General features: G+C 51.3%; 5 protein-coding genes across 8 annotated transcripts; 2 read left to right on the top strand and 3 right to left on the bottom strand.

Annotated features, from left to right (window-relative positions):
* Positions 1-622: 622 nt before the first annotated feature.
* LOC120704237 (cytochrome P450 77A3-like) lies at positions 623-3,537 on the top strand. Its single transcript, XM_039988548.1, has 2 exons — positions 623-2,004; positions 2,664-3,537. The coding sequence occupies exons 1-2, from the start codon at positions 907-909 to the stop codon at positions 3,123-3,125; spliced, it is 1,560 nt and encodes a 519-aa protein (XP_039844482.1). The 5' UTR covers positions 623-906; the 3' UTR covers positions 3,126-3,537.
* Positions 3,538-11,746: 8,209 nt separating this feature from the next.
* LOC120704242 lies at positions 11,747-14,735 on the bottom strand. The gene is made up of 4 exons (XM_039988557.1): positions 14,624-14,735; positions 14,346-14,506; positions 13,327-13,406; positions 11,747-12,082 (listed from the first exon to the last, which is right to left on the bottom strand). Exons 2-4 carry the CDS (start codon positions 14,457-14,459, stop codon positions 11,992-11,994), a joined length of 285 nt encoding a protein of 94 aa, XP_039844491.1. The 5' UTR covers positions 14,460-14,506; positions 14,624-14,735; the 3' UTR covers positions 11,747-11,991.
* Positions 14,736-14,881: 146 nt separating this feature from the next.
* LOC120704240 (40S ribosomal protein S14-like) lies at positions 14,882-17,011 on the top strand. Its single transcript, XM_039988556.1, has 6 exons — positions 14,882-15,018; positions 15,819-15,938; positions 16,016-16,061; positions 16,144-16,229; positions 16,439-16,568; positions 16,682-17,011. The coding sequence occupies exons 1-6, from the start codon at positions 15,016-15,018 to the stop codon at positions 16,747-16,749; spliced, it is 453 nt and encodes a 150-aa protein (XP_039844490.1). The 5' UTR covers positions 14,882-15,015; the 3' UTR covers positions 16,750-17,011.
* Positions 17,012-17,236: 225 nt separating this feature from the next.
* On the bottom strand, positions 17,237-18,494 carry LOC120704238 (early nodulin-like protein 1). Its single transcript, XM_039988549.1, has 2 exons — positions 18,136-18,494; positions 17,237-18,042 (listed from the first exon to the last, which is right to left on the bottom strand). Exons 1-2 carry the CDS (start codon positions 18,305-18,307, stop codon positions 17,396-17,398), a joined length of 819 nt encoding a protein of 272 aa, XP_039844483.1. The 5' UTR covers positions 18,308-18,494; the 3' UTR covers positions 17,237-17,395.
* A 2,034-nt stretch (positions 18,495-20,528) lies between these two features.
* Positions 20,529-22,128, bottom strand: LOC120704239 (CRIB domain-containing protein RIC10-like). 4 transcript variants are annotated; one of them, XM_039988554.1, is made up of 5 exons: positions 21,873-22,128; positions 21,658-21,744; positions 21,427-21,521; positions 21,211-21,319; positions 20,529-20,929 (listed from the first exon to the last, which is right to left on the bottom strand). In XM_039988554.1, the coding sequence occupies exons 2-5, from the start codon at positions 21,713-21,715 to the stop codon at positions 20,700-20,702; spliced, it is 492 nt and encodes a 163-aa protein (XP_039844488.1). In that variant the 5' UTR covers positions 21,716-21,744; positions 21,873-22,128; the 3' UTR covers positions 20,529-20,699. The 4 variants fall into 4 exon arrangements, with proteins under 4 accessions (XP_039844488.1, XP_039844486.1, XP_039844487.1 ...); XM_039988552.1 differs by having other exon boundaries at positions 20,548-20,929; positions 21,427-21,524; XM_039988553.1 differs by having other exon boundaries at positions 20,548-20,929; positions 21,658-21,749; positions 21,873-22,127.
* Positions 22,129-23,056: the final 928 nt, after the last annotated feature.

The raw sequence follows: 23,056 nt of genomic DNA on the forward strand, positions 1-23,056 counted from the left end.
CGGCGGTTGCCAGATGCATCAGCAACTCCAAGAATTTGGGCATCACAAAATGTAGGAAACTCTGAATAAGGCTGGCACCTGCTATCTGTACGCGTGTTTCGTTCTAGAAGAAGATCAACTCCGCGACACCAAGCAAAAGGAACCTTTCGGCGGACCTGCAAGCACCTCCGATCCAAAAGCTGAGCTTTCGCCATCAAATCCCCCAAGTCTCCATCGGATCGTAACCGAATGTTGCCAGGGCCCTCCGATAGCGATCGCGATGCTCCTTCTTCTTCTTCTTCTCTTGGCGTACGCGCTAACCGATTCGGCCTGCCGCCTCTAACGCCGCAATGGTGGGAGGCCGTTCCGTCCCGGCCGGCCTGCGTCCCCCTCAAACTTAAAATCGGTCACGGCGGAGCGCGCGCGACCCGACCCAACCAACCGTCCCGGCCGGGTCCGGCACGCGTGCTCTAGCCCGTCAGGACTGGGCGCTCACTGCTACCCACGTCCTCGTCCTCGTCTCCCCAACCGCACCGGGCTCGTGGCCCTGGTGGCATGGTGGCCAGGCTAGGCGGCGAGCTGGAGCTGCCGCCGCTGCTGGTTTTTCTTTTCTCCGGCTCCGATAGCCCGCATTCAATAGCACGCGGGAGCATTCATGGCCCCCTTTCAGATGGGTAGATGGCGCGCATTTACGCCGCCACAGTACGAGCCCCTCCCTCCCCGCTCCTATACAAGCTATATAGCGCCCCGCCACCCACTATCCCCCACTGCCATTGCTCACTTGCTCGGCTCGGCAGGAGCACTGTACACACACCCACACTGACAGCTGGTTCGTCTCTGGCTGCTGCGGTGGTAGCAGAGACCGAGAAGCAAGAGGTGGCCGTCGTCGGAGCTAGAGGAGACGAGCGAGCTTGAGACGTAGGATCGATGGACGTGAACGACGTGCTGCTGGTGGTGCTGGCGGCGGCGCTGGCGGCCATGTGGTGGCGGCGGTGCTCCAAGACCGGCGGCGCGGACGGCCTCCCGCCGGGGCCGCCGGGGTGGCCGGTGGTGGGCAACCTCTTCCAGGTGATCCTGCAGCGGCGGCCCTTCATGTACGTGGTGCGCGACCTCCGCGAGCGCTACGGGCCCATCTTCACCATGCGCATGGGGCAGCGCACCCTCATCGTCGTCACCTCCGCCGACCTCATCCACGAGGCACTCGTCAAGCAGGGCCCCATGTTCGCCAGCCGCCCCGAGGACAGCCCCACCCGCCTCCTCTTCAGCGTCGGCAAGTGCACCGTCAACTCGGCGCCCTACGGCCCGCTCTGGCGCGCGCTCCGCCGCAACTTCGTCGCCGAGATCGTGTCGCCGCACCGGGTCAGGGCCTTCTCCTGGATCCGGGAGTGGGCCGTCGACGCCCACCTGCGCCGCCTCCGCGCCGAGTTCGCCGCCGCCGGCGCCGTGCGCGTCATGGCCAGCTGCCGCCTCTCCATCTGCAGCATCCTCATCTGCATCTGCTTCGGCGCCAAGATCCCCGACGACCTCATCCGAGAGATCGAGGAGGTGCTCAAGGATGTCATGATGATGACCATGCCCAAGCTCCCGGACTTCCTGCCGCTCCTCACGCCGCTCTTCAGGAAGCAGCTCGCCGAGGCCCGCCGCCTGCGCCGCCGCCAGCTCGACTGCCTTGTGCCGCTCGTGCGCGCGCGCAGGGAGTTCCTCCGCGACGGCGCCGGGAAAGCGGCGGCGGCGGCCGCCGGCGTCGAGATGATGAGCGGGCCGGGGGAGGCGTACGTCGACTCGCTCTTCGACCTCGAGCCGCCCGGCCGCGGGAAGCGCCTCGGGGAGGAGGAGCTCGTCACGCTCTGCTCCGAGGTCATGAGCGCCGGCACCGACACCAGCGCCACCGCGCTGGAGTGGGCCATGATGCACCTCGTCCTCGACCCCGCCGCCCAGGAGCGCCTCTACGACGAGGTCGTCGGCAAGGTCGGCAAGACGGCCCGGATCACCGAGGCCGACGTCGAGGCCATGCCCTACCTGCAGGTACGTAATCACCAATCCACGATCTCTAGCTTTATAGTAGAATGCGTTGATCCAATATGAATTTGCAGAAATTAGAGGTGTTCCTTCAATTCTCGCACCACAATACGGAATTCTTTCAGCTAGCTTTCCAATTGATTCCTCATCAAGAAATTAGACTGTTTGTGAACATGCGAACCATGGTGCCAAACTGGACTGCTACTAGGACTCTTCGCTTTGCCTTATAACTTCATCTGAAGGACAGGCACGCAGAGGGAGGACAATGATAGCTGGCTGTCCGCGAGCAACTGAAGTCAGTGATGGGAGAATCTTAAATGATAGCCTCCCATGACATCCTTTGCCACCACTTGATTCTGACTTCCGAACAAATGTGTTAAGTTGAGCGGCTACTAATTTCAGACAGTTGAAGCTGGAATTAGGACCATGAGCTAGGTGGCACAAACAGCTTGCTGCTACGAACCGAATAGATAATCAATGCTTCTAGAAGAGATGATGACAGACACTAGTGTTAATTTGTCATGAAAGTGACGTTCTTGATCTACTAGCAGTAGTACTAGGTCTGTCGATCACTGTAGTGTTGTTTCTGAAACTGAAAGCGATGGTTGATTCATTCACGCGCGTGCTTTCCATGTTCCTCGCCTCCCCGGCGGCGGTGGTTGCAGGCGGTGGTGAAGGAGACGTTCCGGCGGCACCCGCCGAGCCACTTCGTGCTGTCCCACGCGGCGACGCGGGACACGGAGCTGGGCGGCTACCGCGTGCCGGCGGACGCCAGCGTGGAGTTCTATACGGCGTGGGTGACGGAGAACCCGGCGACGTGGCCGGACCCGGCGGCGTGGCGCCCCGAGCGGTTCCTCGACGGCGGCGAGGGCTTCGACACCGACATCACCGGCACCCGCGCGCTCCGCATGATGCCCTTCGGCGCCGGCCGCCGCATCTGCCCCGCCGCCACGCTCGGCGTGCTCCACATCCAGCTCATGCTCGCCAACATGGTGCGCGAGTTCCGGTGGGTGCCCCCCGCCGGCGAAGGCCCGCCGGACCCCACCGAGACCTTCGCCTTCACTGTCGTCATGAAGAACTCGCTCCGCGCCGCCATCGTCGAGCGGGCCGCGGCGGCGTCGGCGTAACGCCGGCCGGCGCTCTTGAATTTGCCGCGGTGCGTTGGTGCTGTACGGGTCGGTAATTACGGCGGGGGTTAAATTTGGTGCGGCCGCGGTATAAATACTCCACGGTGGTCGGCGGGTCGATCCTAGCTGTTGGTTGGTTGACGGACGGACGGACGGACGGACGGACGGATGTGCAAGCACGATGTTATCATAAATTCTTTTTTTTTCTTCTAGCGTGGTGCCTCTGTTCTAGTACTATTTTTTAGAGTTTTTTTTGTTTTCTTTTCTCGATTTGATCCAAAGATGTACGTACTACTACCACTACCAATGCTCGATCTGCTCATATATATTGGCTGTCATGATGTCCAAAAACAACCAGCATGTCCATCAGGGTGTGTTTAGTTGGTGAAAAAATTTAGATTTTGGTATTATAGCACATTTTATTGTTATTTGATAAATAATATTTAATTATGGATTAATTAAACTTAAAAGATTCAGCTCGTAGTAATTAGTTATTTTTTCAATTGTATTTAATACTATATATATATATGTATTTAAAGATTTGATGTGACAATATTATGAGAAACTTTTTGGGAACTAAACGGGGCCTCAAGCTCCTCTCCTCTCCTCATCTGTGCAGTCTGTTACTATAACAACGCGCAAGGAACCGAAGAAAATGAGTGTCCTTTTTGGGGGCAGTTCGGATCTGCCGGCCTAGGAAACATCAAGCGCTAGTTGTGTGTTTTCTCCTATGCCTTTGGCAAATTGGGGGCGTGTCACTGTCTGATGCATGAATGCAAATTTGATAGCGGCAGTCACTGCTGATGGTACAGGTGCAAATGTTCAGGGCAGAGGCAAAGGACACCCGCCCACAGTGTGTAGAAGCAAAAAAAAAAGCGCCAATAATTACAAGGCTTATAGCATGGGGCCGGCCTGTTTCTTCCCTTCCTTCGCTCCCTCTCACCGGCTCAGCTGCATGGCCACGGCCGCCGCCGCCGCCGTGCGCGGTCGGCTGGCCGGTTTGCTGCCCATCGAACCCTCCGCGCCGCCGCGGATTGTGTTCGGCTCCCCGATCCACGGCGCCGCCAGCTGATCTGTCACCGCGGGGGCGACTTGCATCGCCTGTGAGGATTGGATGCAATGGCTGCTGAAAATGCGTGGTTTCAAAATAGGAGTACCATGTTTTTCAGAACTAGACCGTGTTTGGCTCCAACTTCCAATTGAAATTTGATCCGCAAAACTGTTTCTTTTAATGAAACGATCTGCAAAACTGTTGTGAGGATCCATGGATTTCCTCTTTCGGAAGGAGCCTTATCTGATCAAATATATCAGAATCTATTTTACTATTCCCTCCATCCTGTAATATAAGGCATGTTAGTAATTCTAAGACAGATTAACGGACAGAATATAAGAGGCATGTACGCTTCGAGAGCTCTTCATTAGGCCCTGTTTAGTTCCCAGAAAATTTTCTACAGCACCCGTCACATCGAATCTTTGGATATATGAATGGAGCATTAAATATAGTTAAAAAATAACTAATTACACAGTCCAACTGATTAGCGAGACGAATCTTTTAAGACTAATTAATTCATAATTGGACATTAATTGCCAAATAACAACGAAAGTGCTACATTATTAAAATCCAAAAAAATTCGCGAACTAAACAAGGCCTTACTAGTTCCTCAGATTAAGCAAGCGAGAATTTTTCTTTAAATGATTTTCTTTAATACATATCCAAAATTCTAGGATACTTTATATTCAAGTAGAAATTTTAAATCCTTCAAACAGTAGGGTGTTACATGGTACAATGCCACCGCCACAAACACGGATGCCGATGCCATGTCTCTCAGCAAGACACCGGAAGTCAGAAACGCAGCGGAGGAGACGTCTCCCTTGACAGAAGTCAACGCAAAGGGGGGCTTGTGGAACAGTGGTTTTGGGCGACCCTTCTTCAACCCGTGGCCCGCCGCGCCGCCGTGAGCGAGACCTAGAAGTAAGCGCCAGGGCCAGGCCATGATAGAGCGGCCGGCCGGTGTGTCAGGCCGGTTTGAAAACTTGGGCCGCCGCTGCTCCCTGCCGCTGCAACGCCAGCGCGCCATGGCAACAAACCTTCTTTACTGCGATCGGCAGTGCAGTGCAGCGAGGAAGAAGAACCGGGTGTTCACATGGACACATTCAATAACCCGCCCTCGGGCCCTCTACCTGCCTCTGTTCTTGATCGATCCACTGGCTCAGCTCAGCTAGCTCCTCCAAATATACCAGCAGTAAGGCTGACTCCAGCAGGTGTAATATATTCCCGCAATGCAAAAGACGATTTGCAGTGCCGTTGTATTTTGCATCGCTTCTTTCGATGGCTTTGTCTCCAACATGCAATGCAAAATGCATGGTATAGGCAGCAGCCATCCCGTTTCGCGGCTATGGCGCGCTTTTCTTCGTTCCCCATTTCGCTTTAGCGCTAAAACCTAGCGTCTTGAAACACGCAGTGCCAAGGTCCTTGGTTCGGTGGCCGCCGCTCTCGCCGGAGAAGGTATTTTCCATCATCGGTGGTGGATTGTTGGGGTCTGTTGCTCTACCAAGAAGGCGGGGGACGAGCCGTACGTGCGACAGCATTCGTGAATTGTGAGGATTTCAGATAAACTAAGTCATTCCATCTTCGATTTCAGGTAGACTAAGTCATTCCACTTTCGTTTGATTAAAGCAAGGCAATGGCCCGCGGCTCCATCCTGTGCACAATCCATGAAATGCAACAATTATGTTCAACAAACACTAGTCTAGGGTCACCTTCTTCAACAATCTGAGCTACAGATAGAGATTACGCCCAAATCAAGAAGCGGGGTAGCTCACAGATCCCGACAAATCGTGAAGAAATAGCATAAATCAATCGAAATAAACAGCTACACTATGAGACACTCGTACATTCATTCCATTCGAAAGTCGTGCTACCAAAACACGGGCGGATCTGAGCCCAAACCGAAGGAGCAGCAAAAGGGGCTAGATCCGCAGAAGCAGGGGTGTGACACCTTGGGGATCCATGGATTGACACTAACCTTGTCACCGAAGACGCCGCGCAAGCTGCTGCCGCCCTTTGCGTCGACCTGCGCACGAGCCCCCCGAAACTGCGGCTTCGACCTTACTTCACCACCTTCGCGCGACGAGAATGACCATTGTTCACCAATGTGATGGCTCTCCCGTCGGGGCTCACCATTTTCCACTCTCTCTCTCTCCTCGCATGCAAGATGCCTCTACCAAATGGATGACCTGTTGGAGACCGGACCAAGGCGCTACAGTGAAGATTCGCGAGGTATTTTGCATTTGCATGGCGCTTTGCATGACCTGCTGGAGTCAGCCTAACCATGCCCCGAGCCAATAAATGGATCCAACCCCTCCCTCTACCTGCATCCGATTTCTCTCTCTTCTCACTCAAGAGAGTCAGAGAGAGAAAGAGAGAGATGGTCACATCTCTCGCTTCAGATCTCGCTTGCGTTCGATCTTGTTGATCTACTGGCTGGCTGGCCAAGTGATGGTCACGCATGCTGCATCATCGTTCTAGAATGTGTGCAGATCCATCCGACAGATACTCACCGTGTTTGGCAGGCTGGGGCTGGAGGCTGGAGCTGGAGTAGTGTGAGAGAAAAATACTGTTACCTGACTGGTGGCTGGAGGCTGGAGTAACATGAGAGAGAGTTACTGTAGGACTGGAGGCTCAATCCACCAGCCGAACAGGGTGACGTCCTGGATGGCTGGAATTTTTGTCCAGCGCTCCAGCGAGCGAGCGAGCGAGCGCGCACGGCATGGGCGCATGGCCCCTCCGCCATGGCAGGCGCAGCGCAGGGCGTACGTGAAATGGCTATCCCCTGCTGGGGCCACCGGAGTAACTCCGGTACGGTGCTCGATCGTCCCGGCTGCGGCCGCCGATCCACGGCGGGCAGGCGCGGGGTTAATGTCGCGCGCCCGTGGCCGATCTTGACCGGCTCGCCGGCCGGCCGGCCGCGGGGTCGATCTGGTCGAGGTTGGTTGTCAATTGATCTCTTACTGCCATGCGCGGTACCACGGCAGCAGCAGCAGCAGCAGTGCATAGTCGTTATTACCACGCGTGCTCACTGTCACAATGGACCGAGCTACAGCCTACGGCTCGGCCTCATGACCGACTCGTTTTGACGTCGCCACGTAGGCCAGGGCAGGCCGCCTGTGCGAGCGTCGCCGTGTCGGCACTGCAGCGGATGATGAGCTCCGAGTTCGGCCCGGGCGTCGCGGAGCGCGAGACCGGTCTCGTTGACCGCCTCGCATGAAGAAGTGACGCCGGCAAAGGATGCCCATGCAGCTGGAATCTGGGCGAGCGGGACTGTGACCGATGGCAAGGCAAAATTAGGTTACGTACACTAAAAAATAGTGGCATTTGTCACAACACACTAAAAAAGTCTTTTGTGACAAATGCCAAAACTTTTTTAAGTGTTCAGGACCTAATTTTGCCCAACGGCAATGGGGCAGCAGAGGCAGAGAATTTCGCCGTGGGCCGTTGCCTGCCAGTTGCCATGCACAGCGGCAGGCGCCCGCGGCTGGCGCGGACCTCGTCGGCGTTGCGCATGCACATGGCCTCGACGGCGCCGCGCGCCGCCACTTCCGAAAACCGTCAGCACTTGTACCGACCGGCCCGAAGCTCACGTCGGGGTCGATGAGACTTGTGCCGTATCCATCAGACTTGGCCGCTCGTGTGCGTGTGCGTGTCCGTGGAATGTCGACGCTTGACAGGGACGTCCTAGCCGAACGCCGCCGCCGCCGGCGCGAGTGTGTAACCCCGTCGCGCTCAGTCACCTGCCAACCACCGCCGCGCCGGGCAGCAACTAGCAAGTACTGCCTGCTCGTGTCCATTTTAAGGGCACCACAGTGCGTGACCGTGACATGGGCCGGACGACACGCTTTGATACGGTACGACACAGCCACACAGGAGTGCCGTGCCAACCACTGCTAGGAGGTTCCGTTCATCAGGCAGGAGGTCGAGACCATCTAGAAGCCGGCGGGGATGGATATATGGATGGATGGATCGCCGGATCGCTGTTCACGGAGTGACTGTGAACCAGCAGCCACTGCTAGGAGTGCGTGCCCGCGATGGGCGCGTCGCACCAACCATGAGGTTTGCGGCGCGCGGCGACGGACCAACCTAGAGCTAGAGGGCGTCGGGTCAGGTGCGGTGGACGCACGGACGGCTGATGATGGGTCGCCCGTGAACGATCAGCCGCCGATCAGTGTAATCAATGTATCCCGGTGGCTGTTAACGTCGCCGGGGGAAGGGCCGCAGCTTCTCTGTCTCCTTTGCATGTCTCCTTCGGTGTCCCTGTGCACGTGGAGGCCATCCATTTATCTCCCAGCCAGAAGTTGGGCCCACTAATTTTCCATCCATATCTCACGCCACCAGAAAAACAGAGCCGTCAGTCTGTCCATCAGCTACTCGATTCTACCATTTCCTCTTCCTGCTAAACGCTCGCCATTCTCAATTCATGGTGTAGGATCTTGATTTGGCAGTGAGGAGTTCGATTTTTGCATCAATCGATTGAGTAATTGCGGCGGCCGCGGGATGCTGTTGCTGCCTTGCTGGCGGCCAGAGTGTTCAGTGCGACACAGGCATGTCAGGCATCGATGAGCCATGCCGCGGCTCCGTGCGCGCATGCAGGGTTCGGTCGCTGTCCACGTCACAGGATGAAGGCCCCCCGCCCGGGCCGCCGCCGGCGGGTTGTCGATCAGAGCGCGCTAGGCTCCTACCGCAAGTAGGGAATTGGATGCAAGTTCCATTTTTTTTTTTGTCATTGGGTGGACACAAAACTTAATAAAATGAACTAGAGTGACATGCTACATAATTAATTTGAGAGAAAAAATGAACTAACATGAGAAACCCAAAAACACCAATAGATACCCACTTGCATCCCTAACCGCAAGGGATCGGCGGCGAGGGTTCGAGCGCGGAAGATCATGCCCTGACTATCGGCCACTAGGGGTGGTAAAGAGCTCAAGATTTTGAACTAGAAAATCTAAGAGATAGGCTCTAAAAGGACTAAACTCTAATATAACACAATTTTGAACTAATAAATTTAAGGATCTTGTTGGACCGTAAAGAGTTCACTAGAGCCATGACCCATTACCACCCCTACCGGCCGCCGCCTCAGCTCCGGTCTGCAGCTCACGAGAAGTCTGGGGCCTGGGTTGAGTTTCTGTGTTTGTGTTTTGGGCCTAAAGTAGCATAATAAATTGGTCCAAAATTATTTCAAAATAATTTTTTCAAAAATAATTTTTTAACTGTTCCAGTAATACAAAAAATTTGTTCAGAAATAAGAAAATGTTAAAAATTGTATCAAAGAAATTATTAAGTCTTGTATGATGATTTGACTACCAATAACCCAACCGACTCCTAATATTTGCACAGTGCACGGCTCGGAACATGTGCGGCTTCGCGAGTTGCGAAGGAACGGCAACAGGTGAGCAGTAAACGGGCCATGGCCCATGAGAAAAGACGAAGACTACTCACAGTAGTAAGAATTTTTTAAATTTTTATATATTTTTTCCGATTTATCAAAAATATATGCCGAATTTTTTTTTTCAAAAATGTCATCCTGCCGCCGGTTCATCCGGCGGAAGGCAGGTACCGCCGGATGAACCGGCGGTATGGTACTGTAGCGACTTCCAGCGGCACTATAGCGACTTGCCGCCAATTCAACCGGCGGTAATCTGTAGCTCATCACTGTAGCGAATTTTCAAAAAATTATAACAAATTCATATGGATTCGGATGGAGATAAAATTTATATGAAAATTATAGATCTCGACGAGATCTACAACTTTGCAATTCAAGCTTTTTTCATTTAGAATCATTCTGGTGTTTAAATAATCGACACAACATTTAGATCTAAAAAATCAGATCTAAACAAGTCGTGCTGCTCATCGGGAGTGCACCGGGAATTTTTCATCTAAACAACGCTAGACTTGTTGTAATTACAAAGTTGTTTAGATCGGCGATTTCCGGTGCACTCCCGATGACCAGCACGATTTGTTTAGATCTGATTTTTTAGATCTAAATGTTGTGTCGATTATTTAAACACTAGAATGATTCTAAATGAAAAAAGTTTGAATTACAAAGCTGTAGATCTCGTCGAGATCTATAATTTTCGTATAAATTTTATCTCCATCCGAATCCATATGATTTTGTTATAATTTTTTGAAAATGTGCTACAGTGATGAGCTACAGATTACCGCCGGTTGAATTGGCGGTAAGTCGGTACAGTGCCGCTGGAAGTCGCTACAATAACCATACCGCCGGTTCATCCGGCGGTACCTGCCTTCCGCCGGATGAACTGGCGGCAGGATAACATTTTTGCAAAAAAAATTCGGCATATATTTTTGATAAATCGGGAAAAAAATAATATAAAAATTTAAAAACTCCAGTAGTAAGGCCCTGTTTAGATCCGACCCCCATAAACCCCGTAAACACAAAAAATATCACATCGAATGTTTCGACCCATGTATGGAGTACTAAATGCAATCTATTTACGAAACTTTTTGCATGGATGTGCTGTAAATCGCGAGGCGAATCTAATGAGTCTACTTAAGCCATGATTTGCAACAGTAATGCTACAGTACCATCTGCTAATTATTGATTAATCATGGATTAATTAGCATCATTGGATTCGTCTCGCGATTTAAAACTCATCTGTGCAAAAAGTTTTATAAATAAACTTCATTTAGTATTTTAAATTAGTAAGATTCATTTGCAAAAAATTTGAAATGGAACTAAACACGGCCTAAGTTATAACCTTGATGCGTGCCTGGCCCTAGGCCGGATCCCAGGACCCAGATGGCCTAACTGTTCCTGGGCTCCTGACCGGAATCTGCGGAAACAAGTACCCACCCCTACTGCTGCCACTCACTGGGGCTCGTTTTTACCTCCATCTAGTCTAGCTACGAGGTCGAGCAAGAAGACGTGGTGAAGCAAAGCAAGAGGACTTTTCCAAAAAAAAAACAACAACAAGAGGCGGAGGCGTCTGCAGTACACGGAGATAAATGGCGAGTGAACCGAACCAGAGAACGAATGATCACAAGGTTCGGTAGCAGCTCGTGAGTGTACCTGTCTACACACCGCCTTCTGAATCTGTATATCCGACAGTGAACTGACCAGTTACATGCATGTGTAGTTGGTTGGCCAAAAGCCCAAAAGTTGTGAACAGAAGAAGCAGACGACAAGACCCCTCGTGCATGTGTAGCTGGCTTCATGGATCAGCTGTTCCCGGCAGCCGTGACCGTGCTAACGGCAATTATTCACAGGCATGGATCCGAGGTCGATGCGTGCTTGGGATCACCTCGAGCAGAAAAGCTACCCGTGACAGTTATGAGCAGCGGCAGCTTCGGATCCGCAGCTTGGCCGGCAGAGAGGAGAGGGCGAAGCAAGAAGGCAGGCCCCAGCAGTACAGGGAGGTAATGCCAAGGAGCAAGCAGTTCATGGGCGCTCCTACATGTTACACATGTCAGAAACCATCCACCCATCTGGAAAAGTGTAGGAATCAACCACCATTCATACGCAACTGTGCACACGTATACCAGTGTCAAGTACGAACATAGAGATAGTCACCATACGGAACTCTGTCAGAGAGAGAACACGAGAACGGACCAAGGTACTGGACCAGCACGTCGCATTTCAGTACCAAAAGGCACAGGTCTTACATAAGAAACAGTGATTTCGATGAGTTCGCCACATGGAAAGGCAGCTCTTTGGGTCAGGGTTTATTAGATTATAAACATCCAAACATAAGCAGCTTTGTGCTTACATGATATGAACCCTAGGAGAAAAAAAAGCTGCTGCTTGAAAGGTGCAGGAATATTTGTATGAGATGAACTAGGCATGCTTGCTCAAGATTCGGACGCTGTTTGTTCCAGATTGACTTCCACCCTTCTCGGAGGATCCAGCTGCAGGTAAGTATAGGGCTCGGTTGGTTCCTCCCTGCAAACCACAGGTCCATATGTCAACACGAGTCAAGGGGACAATCTTCAGGGTCATAGAACCCATTGCAAATTTCAGTGTTGAAATAGATTTGTGGAGGAATCTATTTGTATCATGGTCATGCAAGATTGTCTGGTGTCACCACACTTTCTTGCCTAGCTTGTGGTGATGGAAAGCTCACCATAACTTAGATTGCATCTCAGGGGTAACAAAGTTTACGTGCCTAAGACATCTTGCCACAACTCCATGAACTTATGGTGTGTGCGACCTAGCTCCTCAGGAAAAGTTTGGCATGCCTAAGTTGTGAACCGAACACTTGCCCAACCGAGTCAAACAGTTAGTTACTAGTTCTCCTGGGTGGATTATCATGAGCTGCATGCTTCAAACAAAGTCCTCAGTAAGTTGGTGTTTTGGTACAACTTCCTGGACTATGTTACTCTTTTTTATAGGAATGGATAGCAAGTTTTTTTTTACGCCGTTTCCAAATTGCGGCAAGAAAAATATATTTCCTGTTCAATTTAGTGCCATTTAATCTCTTAAGCTGTTCAAGCCTTGGCTTGTTTGAACTTGGCAAAATGACTAACCAGGGTGAGACGTCCACACAGATGTTTACTAATCATGTGCTCGATTTCCCAGCTATTGAATGCATCAAAGGGCACACCTGATCCAAGCAACCGAAGCAACTAAAACCGCCTTCCAAAACATTGCAACATCACATGTGGAAGTAAGCCAGACTCTGAGAGAAACTAACTGATGGCACAGCCAGTCCAAGAACTATGTGGGCAGTCAGCCCATAAACTTTGGTGATTCACATCAATGGAAAACGACCTTATAAGCTAATGCATACTATTAAGCAACTACGTGACAGAATTGAAAATATTGCTGCTACATGAAAATGCTGAAAATGTTGCAGACCACCAAAATCTTGCCTCCTGTAGAGATTACTCTTCATAAGCAATATCCACAGTGGCGCAAACTCCTTGATAAATAAATAGCGAGGATATAAACAAGATAAAATGGTCCATTTTATCCATCTTATCATTAACTAAACCTTAGTCTGTACATGCTAGTTTGGATTCCCCTCAATCAGGGCTTGCCTATTTCTATTATCAATCAATTTAGAGCTTAATGCATCAGAACTATCCAACAATGCCTTCCATCTTATCACAGATTCGCATATCAGATAAGATATGCCACACGGCCACAGCATCAAACACATAAATGATGGTACACCATACACATACCCAGGTTTCGATCGCATGCATTGCCAGAAGAGCTTGAATGGACCCGGAACTGTCTTGAATGGATTCCCTTCAAAGACAGCCTGCAAAAATAATTGGAAAAAAATAAATGTATTCAGCATATGTACACTGAAGAATTTCAGACTTAACAATGCATCTTTTGACCTAATGCTCTCAAAATCATGAAAAACAAAGCCACTGGCTTCAATCTTATATGGAAAACATGCAATAAGTGGCTATGACTGATAACTGCTCACTACCAATCCCAAATGGTGGTAGAATTTTGGATGCTGGCAGGTTCAGCATTAGCAGATAGCACAGCCACCATGTAATTGTAATGACAGTGGACAACACCAAATGATAGGTGGTGGTATTTATGCTGATCTTTGCTAAAAACACTAGTTCCTGATGTTATCAATACCTACTTTTCTCAGGGCTTTAACAGAAACAGGAAAGCATCAGGATGATTCCTAAATTCTAAACCATTCCTAAATGTGCACTTAGGCTTAGATATGGGGTCAATCCCACCATGGAAGCAGGAATATTAGTCAGGTTGGCTAATTGTCCATTCTTAGCGATGCTTTACGGATTTAAGATGGGGCCGCCAACAGTAGTCCAAAAGCATAACAACAGTGCAAACCTGATTAAAGGTTGTCGAATCATAGTTTCTTCTGGGGTCTACGCAGGCAAACATTATGTGATAAACATTCCAGGAATACATGATCCACATTATGCAACAGCGCTGTGCTTAGATATGGGGTTCAATTGGAGTTTTAAGACGTGATGGCTGTGAAGCATTCACAGAAAGTCTGAAACAATGCAGTGCCAGCCTGATGAAATATCGAGTGACCCTAAGCTGGGCACAACCAAAATTGGTAGATCACAGCAAGCAGATATTCGGGATACATCACTCAACTGGCCAAAAATTATCATCTGCTCGTTCAGATATTAATGACAATCCTTGTTCATCAGCAAAATGGGCAAACCACTAGCAGCATAATATGACTAGAGAGCAAGCGGACCTGCACGACGTCCTCGGCGCGGTCGTTGCAGCGGTGCGCCTTGGGCTGCCTCGTGTCGCCCTCCGGCAAACCCCACGGGCTCTCCCGCCGCGGCACCGGCCTCTCTTCGCTCATCTTCTCCTCCTCGCCCTCCTCTTCTCTTCTCCCCTCTCTCCTCCTCGCTTCAGAGAACAGAAAAATGAGTCAGATTCATCAAATCACTCAGCAAGATACAACACCCTCCCACAAATCCTCAGATCACGGCAACGCAGGGGAGAGATAGGGGGAGACGCGCTCACCAATCGACCTCGCCTGAGTGCGTCCGATCCGGGGAAGAGACTTCCTCACTGCTAAGTCCTAGCGGAGACGATGGGGAAGGCGACGATACCAAATGGGCTGCATTCTTATCCAGCCCACTTAGCCTAAAAGTCCGGCCCGTTAGGAGTTGAAGCCGCCAAATTACCGGTCCGGGCCTCGTGTAAGAAACAGGGCCCACCTGCAGCGGCAGAAGGGCGAGGGCAAAAGAGGAATTTGCGTTGAGCAAGGGTGGGACTAAAACCCTAGTGGGCTGCGGTCTCGTATATAACGCGCACCCCTCATTCTTCTCCCCTCTGAAGTTTCGGCGGCGGCGGCGTGCTCGTGATCTCAACACCAGGCGCTCGCTTCCGGTCACCCGTCGCTCCACGCAGCCATGGTAAGCTACTCTCGTCTCGTCTGGTTTAAGGCTCGTAAGCGGATCTAGGTGCAAGCATGGTAGACTGGTGGTGGTGGGGGAAGTTTGGAGATGGTGCCTCAGCGCATAGATTTGGCTGGAAAATTTGTTGGTTGGAGCTTTGGATTTGTGTGCTGGACTGGTAAATCACAATAGAGATTAGACTATCGCTGAATTAGTAGTTGACTGTAGTTAGTACTCCTGAGTTGAAGACTGCAGTGATGTGCTGGGCAATATTTATGCGAATCTAATCATACCGTATCAGTCTTTTGAGAGAAATTTTGCTGGCAAATGTAATATTAAAACCGTGGAAGTATTGGCATGGCTAAAATCTACTTGTTAGCAACTAAGAGTACGAGCTGCAGATTGCGTGGGGGTTTGCTTGGGTTGAATTGCTTTCTAAGTTTGTTAGATGTTCAGCTGGATACATGTGTTGCAAGTCTTGTTTGGTCTTGAAATGGTTGGCTTGATTAGTAGGCTTAGACTGAGACCAAGTTACTGTTGAATAGCTTGTAGCTGTTTTAGCTAAATGAACGTTTTCTCTTAATGTCAATCCATTGTGTACTGTGATGCAATCTATCTATGCTACTGTCTTGTGCCCAATTAGTATGGTATTTTGATTGCCTTGCAGCCCCAACAATGATTCAGCTCAATTTAACTCAATTGTGTACTGTGTAATTGTTTCTGGAGTAGTATATTCTTGCTACTCTCTTGTGCCCAATTATTTATTTAATGCAGATATGATAAGTTAAATGTCATCTGATGGTAGTATATGTTTGCAGTCGAGGAGGAAGACCAGGGAGCCCAAGGAGGAGAATGTCACCCTTGGCCCCACTGTCCGTGAGGGAGAGTATGTCTTTGGTGTTGCTCACGTCTTTGCATCCTTCAACGACACCTTCATTGTAAGTATTGTGTGTTTTTACCTCTTCATCGACCTTTCATTTGCTTCCCAAGTTGTGATGTTCCAATTTTAATGCAGCATGTTACTGATTTGTCTGGGAGGGAAACTCTGGTTCGGATCACTGGTACTGTCCTTTCTCTTCAGTCCATGGTGGTCAATGATGGCAATTGCATTTAGTTGTAACCATGATGTACTAAATCATGCAGGTGGCATGAAGGTCAAGGCTGATCGTGATGAATCGTCACCTTATGCTGCTATGCTTGCAGCTCAAGACGTTGCAGCTCGTTGCAAGGTATGTATACTGAGGTCATGAATATTTTTTTGAAATTCTGCTACAATCAGTCTTATTGATTTATTAATTGGCATCTCATTGATATTCATCTGTGTATCCAAAGATGATGCTTAGTTAATTAACTTGTCACTTATTAGCATAATGTAAGGCTGTTGATTTATTTGCTGTATCCAGATATGTAACTTGTGAGTTGGTTTTTTTGTCTTCAGGAGCTTGGTATCACTGCGCTGCACATTAAGCTTCGTGCCACTGGAGGCAACAAAACCAAGACTCCTGGGCCTGGTGCTCAGTCTGCTCTTAGGGCTCTTGCTCGTTCTGGCATGAAAATTGGGCGCATTGGTATGAATTTTGATTCTTGCAAACAAACACTTCGTCTCGATGTAGTTTGGCCAGTTGTCTTGCAGACTGTCGTTATTTCTGTACACTGATGTCAAAATTTGTGTCATGTGCAGAGGATGTTACCCCAGTTCCCACTGACAGCACTCGCAGAAAGGGTGGTAGGAGGGGAAGGAGGCTGTAGGCGTCTTCTCCTGGCTATTTGCCATATCATGGCGCAGGCCATGAAGAAACTAGTCCTCTCTGGGTAGTGTTGCTGTTCCTATGCTTGTCAAGAGGAGCTTTAATTTTGCTCTATGTTGAGGATCATTTACCGTTAGTCGAACCTGTGATGTTGCATGGATGATGTTTTGGTTGAGGAATTGACTTGTCATATTTATGCTAAAAAAACATGTGTTTTCACTCTAGAACTTTGTGTTAGTAATGTACCTGTTGGATGGCATGCACTATCTTGCGTGGTTTTGCTTGGTGCTGATCAGAAACTACTCTCTGAATGCGAGTTTCAGCATCAACCTTTTAATGGTCATGTGCTGACTCAGCTCGAGGTGGTTCCGCGATGGTGTGCTAATAATGTGCCTCAGAATTAGCTTCTCAAGATGTGAAGATGTGGATGCTTGCCTGCGTACCAGCTGCCACGCAGCACTACTTGTTGAGCATTTCAAGATCGAGACATACAAATGCAAACGCAATCGTGCGTACATTTATTATTTCACAAACATGACAACAAATTCAAATACAAATGATCATGATCCTCTTCACAGTGTAAGTTATCCCACTCGAAATCTCGAATTACACTACTGCACAAAAGAACGCCTCGTAGAAAGATCGTTTCAGGCAGCAAGCATGGCGAAGCCGACGATGGCGCCGAGCGAGCCGACCAAGCCCGCGACCACCAGGGCGGCGGCGTTCGCGTCGCTGGCGGAAGGCGGAGGCGGCGTGGCGTTGCCCTCGGCGCCCGGCGCGTTGGCGGAAGCGGACGGCGGCTGCGACGCGCCACCTCCCGGGGTTGTGGACGGCGCCGGGGCCATGGGCGGCGGTGGCGAGCCCGGGGTGGTGGTGGGAGCAGGCGCGGGAGCTGAAACGGCCGGGGACGGCGGTGAGGCTGGGGCGGCCGCGGGCGCCGGCAGAGGGGTGGCGCCTGAGGGTGGTGGCGACGAGGGGCTCAGCGCAGGCGGGGCCGCAGGAGTCGGCGAGGACGGGCTCGGCAGAGGCGCGGGAGACGGCGGGGACATCGTGGGCGGGGCCCTGGGCGGGGTGCGCGCGCCGGTGCGGTCGGCGAGGACGACGACGATGAGCTTCTCGTTGGCCCGGCAGCTGGCCTCGTTGCCGCTGATGAAGAAGAAGGGGCCCGAGCGGTCGAGCGTGAACACCGTGCTGCCGTCGTCGAACTTCTGGAGGTACGAGGAGACGTTGCACGCGTTGTACGCCGCCGGGTCCACCAGGAGCACGGAGTCCGTCTCCTTGGGGTACACGAACACTGCACGCACAGGCACGATCAGGATCAGCACGCGTCATGGCAGCAGGCATGTGATCGCGCGGAGGAGGAAGAAGAAGAGGAGGAGGAGCTTACGGAGCTGATCGCCGATCTGGAAGCGGAGCCTCCCCGCCCAGGTGTTGTAGGGCTCGAAGCCGGCGTCCGGCACGCTCCAGCCTTTCTGGCCGCCGACCCGGAACTGCGTCGCGCTGGCCGCCGCGACCGCGAGCGCGAAGCAGGCGAGCCCCAGGCCCAGCGACCTCGCCATGACCGGAACGCACGCGCTTCAGCTAGCTCGCTTCGCCCGGAGCTCGGGGAGAAGAGACGCGACACGAGTGCTGCCTGCGCACTTGGACTCTGGCTGGAGGTGTCGAGGGGTGACTTGACCATCTGGGGCGCAGGGGACGACCTGTATTTGTAACCCTGGTCGGCGGTCGCACGCCGCGGGCTTTACACGGTGTTCAGGTTCGTTGCTTTCACCCGTTAACCACCTGGGTGGCTGGAGGCAAAGTTACCTCGCAACACACTGCACGCTCCACGTGATCAGCGATGCATCCGGGCTTGGCCTGTGCCCCGCATCGCATCCCGTCGTGCCGGCGACGGCGAGAGCACCCACGGCGGCGACGGCTCCGCCCCGGCGGGCATCCCGCTGCGCCGGTCTCCAGCCACGCGTGCGCGGCCACGTCGCCCGAGCTGCCTGTCGGTTCGCGCCACCGTGCATCGCGGGTGCTCTGACGAGTGTCGACGGCGACGACGACGGGTCCTCCGTGGCCCGGTCCCGGCACGTAGCAAGCCGGCCGGCGTCGTTGTCAGGGGGGCGTGCGCGGCCCGTGCCTATCCGGTGCCATCCATGCACACATGGCGAGCCGCCGGGGCCTGACGCCCCGGTCAAGCGGCCAGCGTCGCTGGAAAGTTCCGTCCAATCGAATCGATCCACAGAAACGCAAAGGGGGGCGGAAACGAATTTGAGCTGATCAGTCGAAACGATAACAATCTTTTTCAGATAACAGCTCTGAACTTTCTTTCTTGCGTTCAGAGCACAGCAGGGGCGTGCACCGACCGTGTTGGCGAAGTTATTCGAGACTTGACCTGGCTGCGACGAAAGCGAGCTCGACCTGCGGCCATGCCTGCACGCGGAGCCACGAGAGGGCTGGTGGTGTTGGCGGCCGCTCAGGACCTTTCTCGCCGGTTGCCACATGTGACTGGCCATGGAAAACAAGACTTCTTGGGGCATCGGACAGTGAAGTGCTGGGGAATTCAAATCCCTGAAGAGGCTAGTGATTGTCTTCAGCCCTGACGTGAACGTGATCTTGTGACGCTAACAGGGTGCACACATACTTGTCAGTGCGAACAGAATCGACGAAGTGGCCGGCTTGACGTGTTCTTCACTTGCTATTGCTATGCTGCCGACAGTCCATCATTCAGCAACCAGGACCATTCAGCAGGCGACGGGAACGCAGGAATGCAGCCAATCGCTCTCTTGTTTTCACTCGGTTCCTGTCCTTTTTTCTGACGAAACTGAACTCGGCTTGGGATGAAAACGTGACGGGAAAATCCCGTCCTGACCGACACCATTTCCGAAATTTCCTGACCATTACTGTTTTAGCCGGGAAAAAACGGAAATCCGGTCGGAAACAATCACAAGGCCACGGGAACGGGAACGGAATCAGGAGCGAACACAGTCACAAGGCCACGGGAACGGGACGGAATAAGGAGCGAACATTTCCTGACCGTTTCTTCGGATCCCGTTTATATCTCGGGAATTCCCGGATTTTCCCGAGGTGCTCCCGTTTAGCAAGCGAATGTAATTCCTTCCCAACCTCCTCCTCCTTTATAGCTTTAGCAAGCGAATGTAATTCCTTCCCAACCTCCTCCTCCTTTATAGCTCACCAGCGCATGCATGATTGACGATAGACGAGGTGGGACTACTGGCCAACTGGTGGGTGTTGCTGCCATTGCCGTATTGCAGGCCTGCACCGCTGCGCTTGCTCGTGCATGCATGCGGCCCATGGCCTGCTAGCTGCTGTCCAAGCAATCTGTGCTTGTCTCTTGGCTACATGTAAGCATGTGCATGGTGGCCTACAAATCTGCCGGAGTTTTTTTTGGGTTTCTGTTTATTTTTCAGTAGTGTACTAAAATATAAGTATACGCTAAATGAAATGTCATGTCATGTCAAGCAGTACTCATGTACTAAAAAATATATACCTAGTGTGGAGTGTGCTTATGCACGAGTTGTTACTTGAATATTGCCATCTATAAACTTATAGTATTATTGGCCCATGTACTATGCACAGTTGTATCCATTGCATTGAGTTGAACATTTAGAGTGGTTATATATGTGTCGGTGTTCCCGTTTTTTATATCGATTCCCGACCGCTATCGAAGTGTTTCCGATCGAATTGTACCGTTTCCGATATCCCGCATAACCGAATTTGTTTTTCCGACCGAGCTTTCCCGTTTCCGTTTCCATTTTCGAATAAAAATATGAAAACAAAAATGGTTAGGCTATTTTTCCGACAGTTCCCGACCGTTTTCACGCCCGGAATGCCGAAACCAAACAGACCAAACCCAAGAAAACGTTACAGGCAACAAACCGTGTCAAGAGCATGTACAAGTACGGTGATCGGGGAGGCGCGCGCCGCCCTCCGCCGCGGTATCGATCAGGCGGCTCGCAGGCCGGCGGGGCGCAGTTCGCCGGAGTCGCTGCACGCGGTGGCGAACGAGCCCGTGGAGCGCCACGAGGACGACCTCGAGGCAGGCGACGGCGCCCGGGCTTTCTTCGGCCTCGCCGTCGGCTTCCTCGGGGCGCCACTTGGGGTGCCGGCGGCGGAGCTGCCGGTGGTGGCGACCTCTTCCGGCGGCGGCACGACGCCTGCCGGTTGCTCGAAGTCTGCAGCAGACACAGCAATGCGAGTCAGTTGCCGAAGAAAGAACGCGTGCGCCGCAAAAAAAAAAAAAAAAGAAAAAAAAAAAGAAAGAAGGCGCAGCCGGGCCCGCGAGCCAGCGAGTAGTCTCGCTCGTGGGCCGATCAGGGGGAGTGATGGCCTGAGGGGTGGTGGCTGCACCACCTACCTGAATCCTTTTTTTTTCTATCTACTTAAACCATACGATTCATGGACAATCTCCACTCTCAATTGGAAATCAAAGGTAAAATGAGGACAAGCTACTTGCCTAGGGAAGCACAGGAGGCTTGCCTCGACTGCGCAGCGGAGCTTGCGGATGCTTCTCCTGCTCCTGCTGCCTCTGCTGATACCTCCTCTACTCCTCTGAATTCACTCATCTGCTCAGATAGAACGACCAGACAGAAAATTCAGAACCAATTGGTGATGGCCAAGAAGATGTTTTCTTTCTCTTGAAGAGTTACAGGAGTCAAGAGGTGATCCTTACCCAGCTTGGACAGGAGCCGCTAGCGCCGAACCCTATGTGCGACACATGCCTCACGTCCGTAGGGTACCCGATCTCGATCTCATGCTCCCTCTGCACTGCTGGAATCCACAGAGATTCGAGCTTAAATTCAGTCCTTGATGAGCAGATCCGCAGTTCATCAACTGCATACGACTAGTATCTTTCTTTCTTTCCTGGAGTGGGGTACATAAAAAATGGACGAATGGCTCTTACTGAATATTTGAGCGATGATCTTCAACCCTCTGAAGATGCCCTTTATCGTCATCGCCATCGCCGAGGCCTTCCCACGGGAAACGAGGCCTGTTCTGTAACCGCAAGCCAAGTATCAGGTGATTTTCAAAACCATGCTATGGCGATCAAAATCAGACTACGGGTGAATCTGTACATGAGCACTGACTAGAATTCAGAACAGAGAAAAGTAGCTGTACCGTCAAGGCTATGTGTATCTATGCCGCAGGCTCGCTTAGCTACGAACAAGCAGAACTCGTCGGCGACCTCCTCGTTCGACCGTAAAACCTCCGCTACATCTGATATTCTGGACGAAAAACACTGCAAACAGAGAGAGGGCAACCAAAGCTTTCGTATCTCCACAGAAATCTCGGTTCAGAAAATGAAGCGAGTAGAGAAGAGAAAGGTGGTGAGATCGAATGAGATGGAAAAAGGTCTGAACCTTCTATATGGACAGCACAGACCTCCTTAAATAAAGGTGATCGCAGAGTAGGTGGTGTCTCCTCTTCCACTCTGTCCGGCCATTTCTTGAGATAGGTGTCTAGTCGACGCAGACCGCGCTGTAGCTGTGTGTACCTCGAGCTTCTTGTGTCACTATCCTTCTTAATTTCTTCTTGTTAGCAACTACCAGTGCTTTGCACAGTTGCACGACGACCTTTTTGAAAAAGGAGATAGCCGTGTCTGTATGTTCAAGTGATCAGGATGGTTGTTGTTCACCAGTGCAAAACTCCGGTTGCACAGTCACTTTCTCGCATGAGTGAACTTAAGCAAGTCTCAAGTGTACGCTTTCTCCTTTACACATTTAACCTAACATCTGAAACTGTTCAGAGCTCAATTTTCTCAAAAGGTTTCCGAGCCAAAATTTCAAAAAGTTTTCAGAGCCAATTATTCAAAAGTTTTCTGGGCCAGGACACTCCACCAAATCACTGAAATCGAGTGTTGAGCTGAATCGTATGATATACTTCGTGCCCTCCAGTGATATCTCATGCAGGAAACTATCCAAACAATGCACTGATACTGTCTGTCCACTGTTTGGTTTTCTTGATATAGATTGCACCAGTACGATTTCTTGATAGAGATGAGCTTTAAAGGCTGGATGCATGGCGGCTCAAATCTGTCATGTATCAATGCATGGGGTCTGATGGTCCAAGACTTTTAATCAGCATGATTTACAGCGGCAAATGTTTGGTGGTTGTACTGGAGGACATAAATCTGGAACAGTAAAAGATTATAGCAACAAGCTGCGTACTCGGTCAGGTCCAATCATTCTGTGAAGCATCTACTGCAATGGAGCTTTCCACCATTAAGTAGATTAGTAGCTGCTAAATATATATGTAAGCACAAACTTTAATTCCTTTGATCAGGGGGTACAATTTTTTTTTTT

This window comes from Panicum virgatum, chromosome 4K (genome assembly GCF_016808335.1).
Source record: "Panicum virgatum strain AP13 chromosome 4K, P.virgatum_v5, whole genome shotgun sequence".
In the NCBI taxonomy this organism is placed as follows: domain Eukaryota; kingdom Viridiplantae; phylum Streptophyta; class Magnoliopsida; order Poales; family Poaceae; genus Panicum; species Panicum virgatum.

What these genes read in the sequence shown, in the direction of transcription:
- LOC120704237 (XM_039988548.1), top strand. Translation starts at nt 907, where the DNA reads ATGGACGTGAACGACGTGCTGCTGGTGGTGCTGGCGGCGGCGCTGGCG. An exon ending in AGGCCATGCCCTACCTGCAG is followed by an intron (nt 2,005 to 2,663) that starts GTACGTAATCAC and finishes CGGTGGTTGCAG; the next exon opens with GCGGTGGTGAAGGAGACGTT.
- LOC120704242 (XM_039988557.1), bottom strand. Translation starts at nt 14,459, where the DNA reads ATGAGCGAAGAGAGGCCGGTGCCGCGGCGGGAGAGCCCGTGGGGTTTG. An exon ending in GCGCCGAGGACGTCGTGCAG is followed by an intron (nt 13,407 to 14,345) that starts GTCCGCTTGCTC and finishes TTATTTTTGCAG; the next exon opens with GCTGTCTTTGAAGGGAATCC. An exon ending in TGCATGCGATCGAAACCTGG is followed by an intron (nt 12,083 to 13,326) that starts GTATGTGTATGG and finishes TGTGGTTTGCAG; the next exon opens with GGAGGAACCAACCGAGCCCT.
- LOC120704240 (XM_039988556.1), top strand. An exon ending in AACTCTGGTTCGGATCACTG is followed by an intron (nt 16,062 to 16,143) that starts GTACTGTCCTTT and finishes TAAATCATGCAG; the next exon opens with GTGGCATGAAGGTCAAGGCT. An exon ending in CATGAAAATTGGGCGCATTG is followed by an intron (nt 16,569 to 16,681) that starts GTATGAATTTTG and finishes TGTCATGTGCAG; the next exon opens with AGGATGTTACCCCAGTTCCC.
- LOC120704238 (XM_039988549.1), bottom strand. Translation starts at nt 18,307, where the DNA reads ATGGCGAGGTCGCTGGGCCTGGGGCTCGCCTGCTTCGCGCTCGCGGTC. An exon ending in CCAGATCGGCGATCAGCTCC is followed by an intron (nt 18,043 to 18,135) that starts GTAAGCTCCTCC and finishes CTGTGCGTGCAG; the next exon opens with TGTTCGTGTACCCCAAGGAG.
- LOC120704239 (XM_039988552.1), bottom strand. Translation starts at nt 21,715, where the DNA reads ATGGCGATGACGATAAAGGGCATCTTCAGAGGGTTGAAGATCATCGCT. An exon ending in GCGGCTCCTGTCCAAGCTGG is followed by an intron (nt 21,320 to 21,426) that starts GTAAGGATCACC and finishes CTATCTGAGCAG; the next exon opens with ATGAGTGAATTCAGAGGAGT. An exon ending in AGCCTCCTGTGCTTCCCTAG is followed by an intron (nt 20,930 to 21,210) that starts GCAAGTAGCTTG and finishes TGTCTGCTGCAG; the next exon opens with ACTTCGAGCAACCGGCAGGC.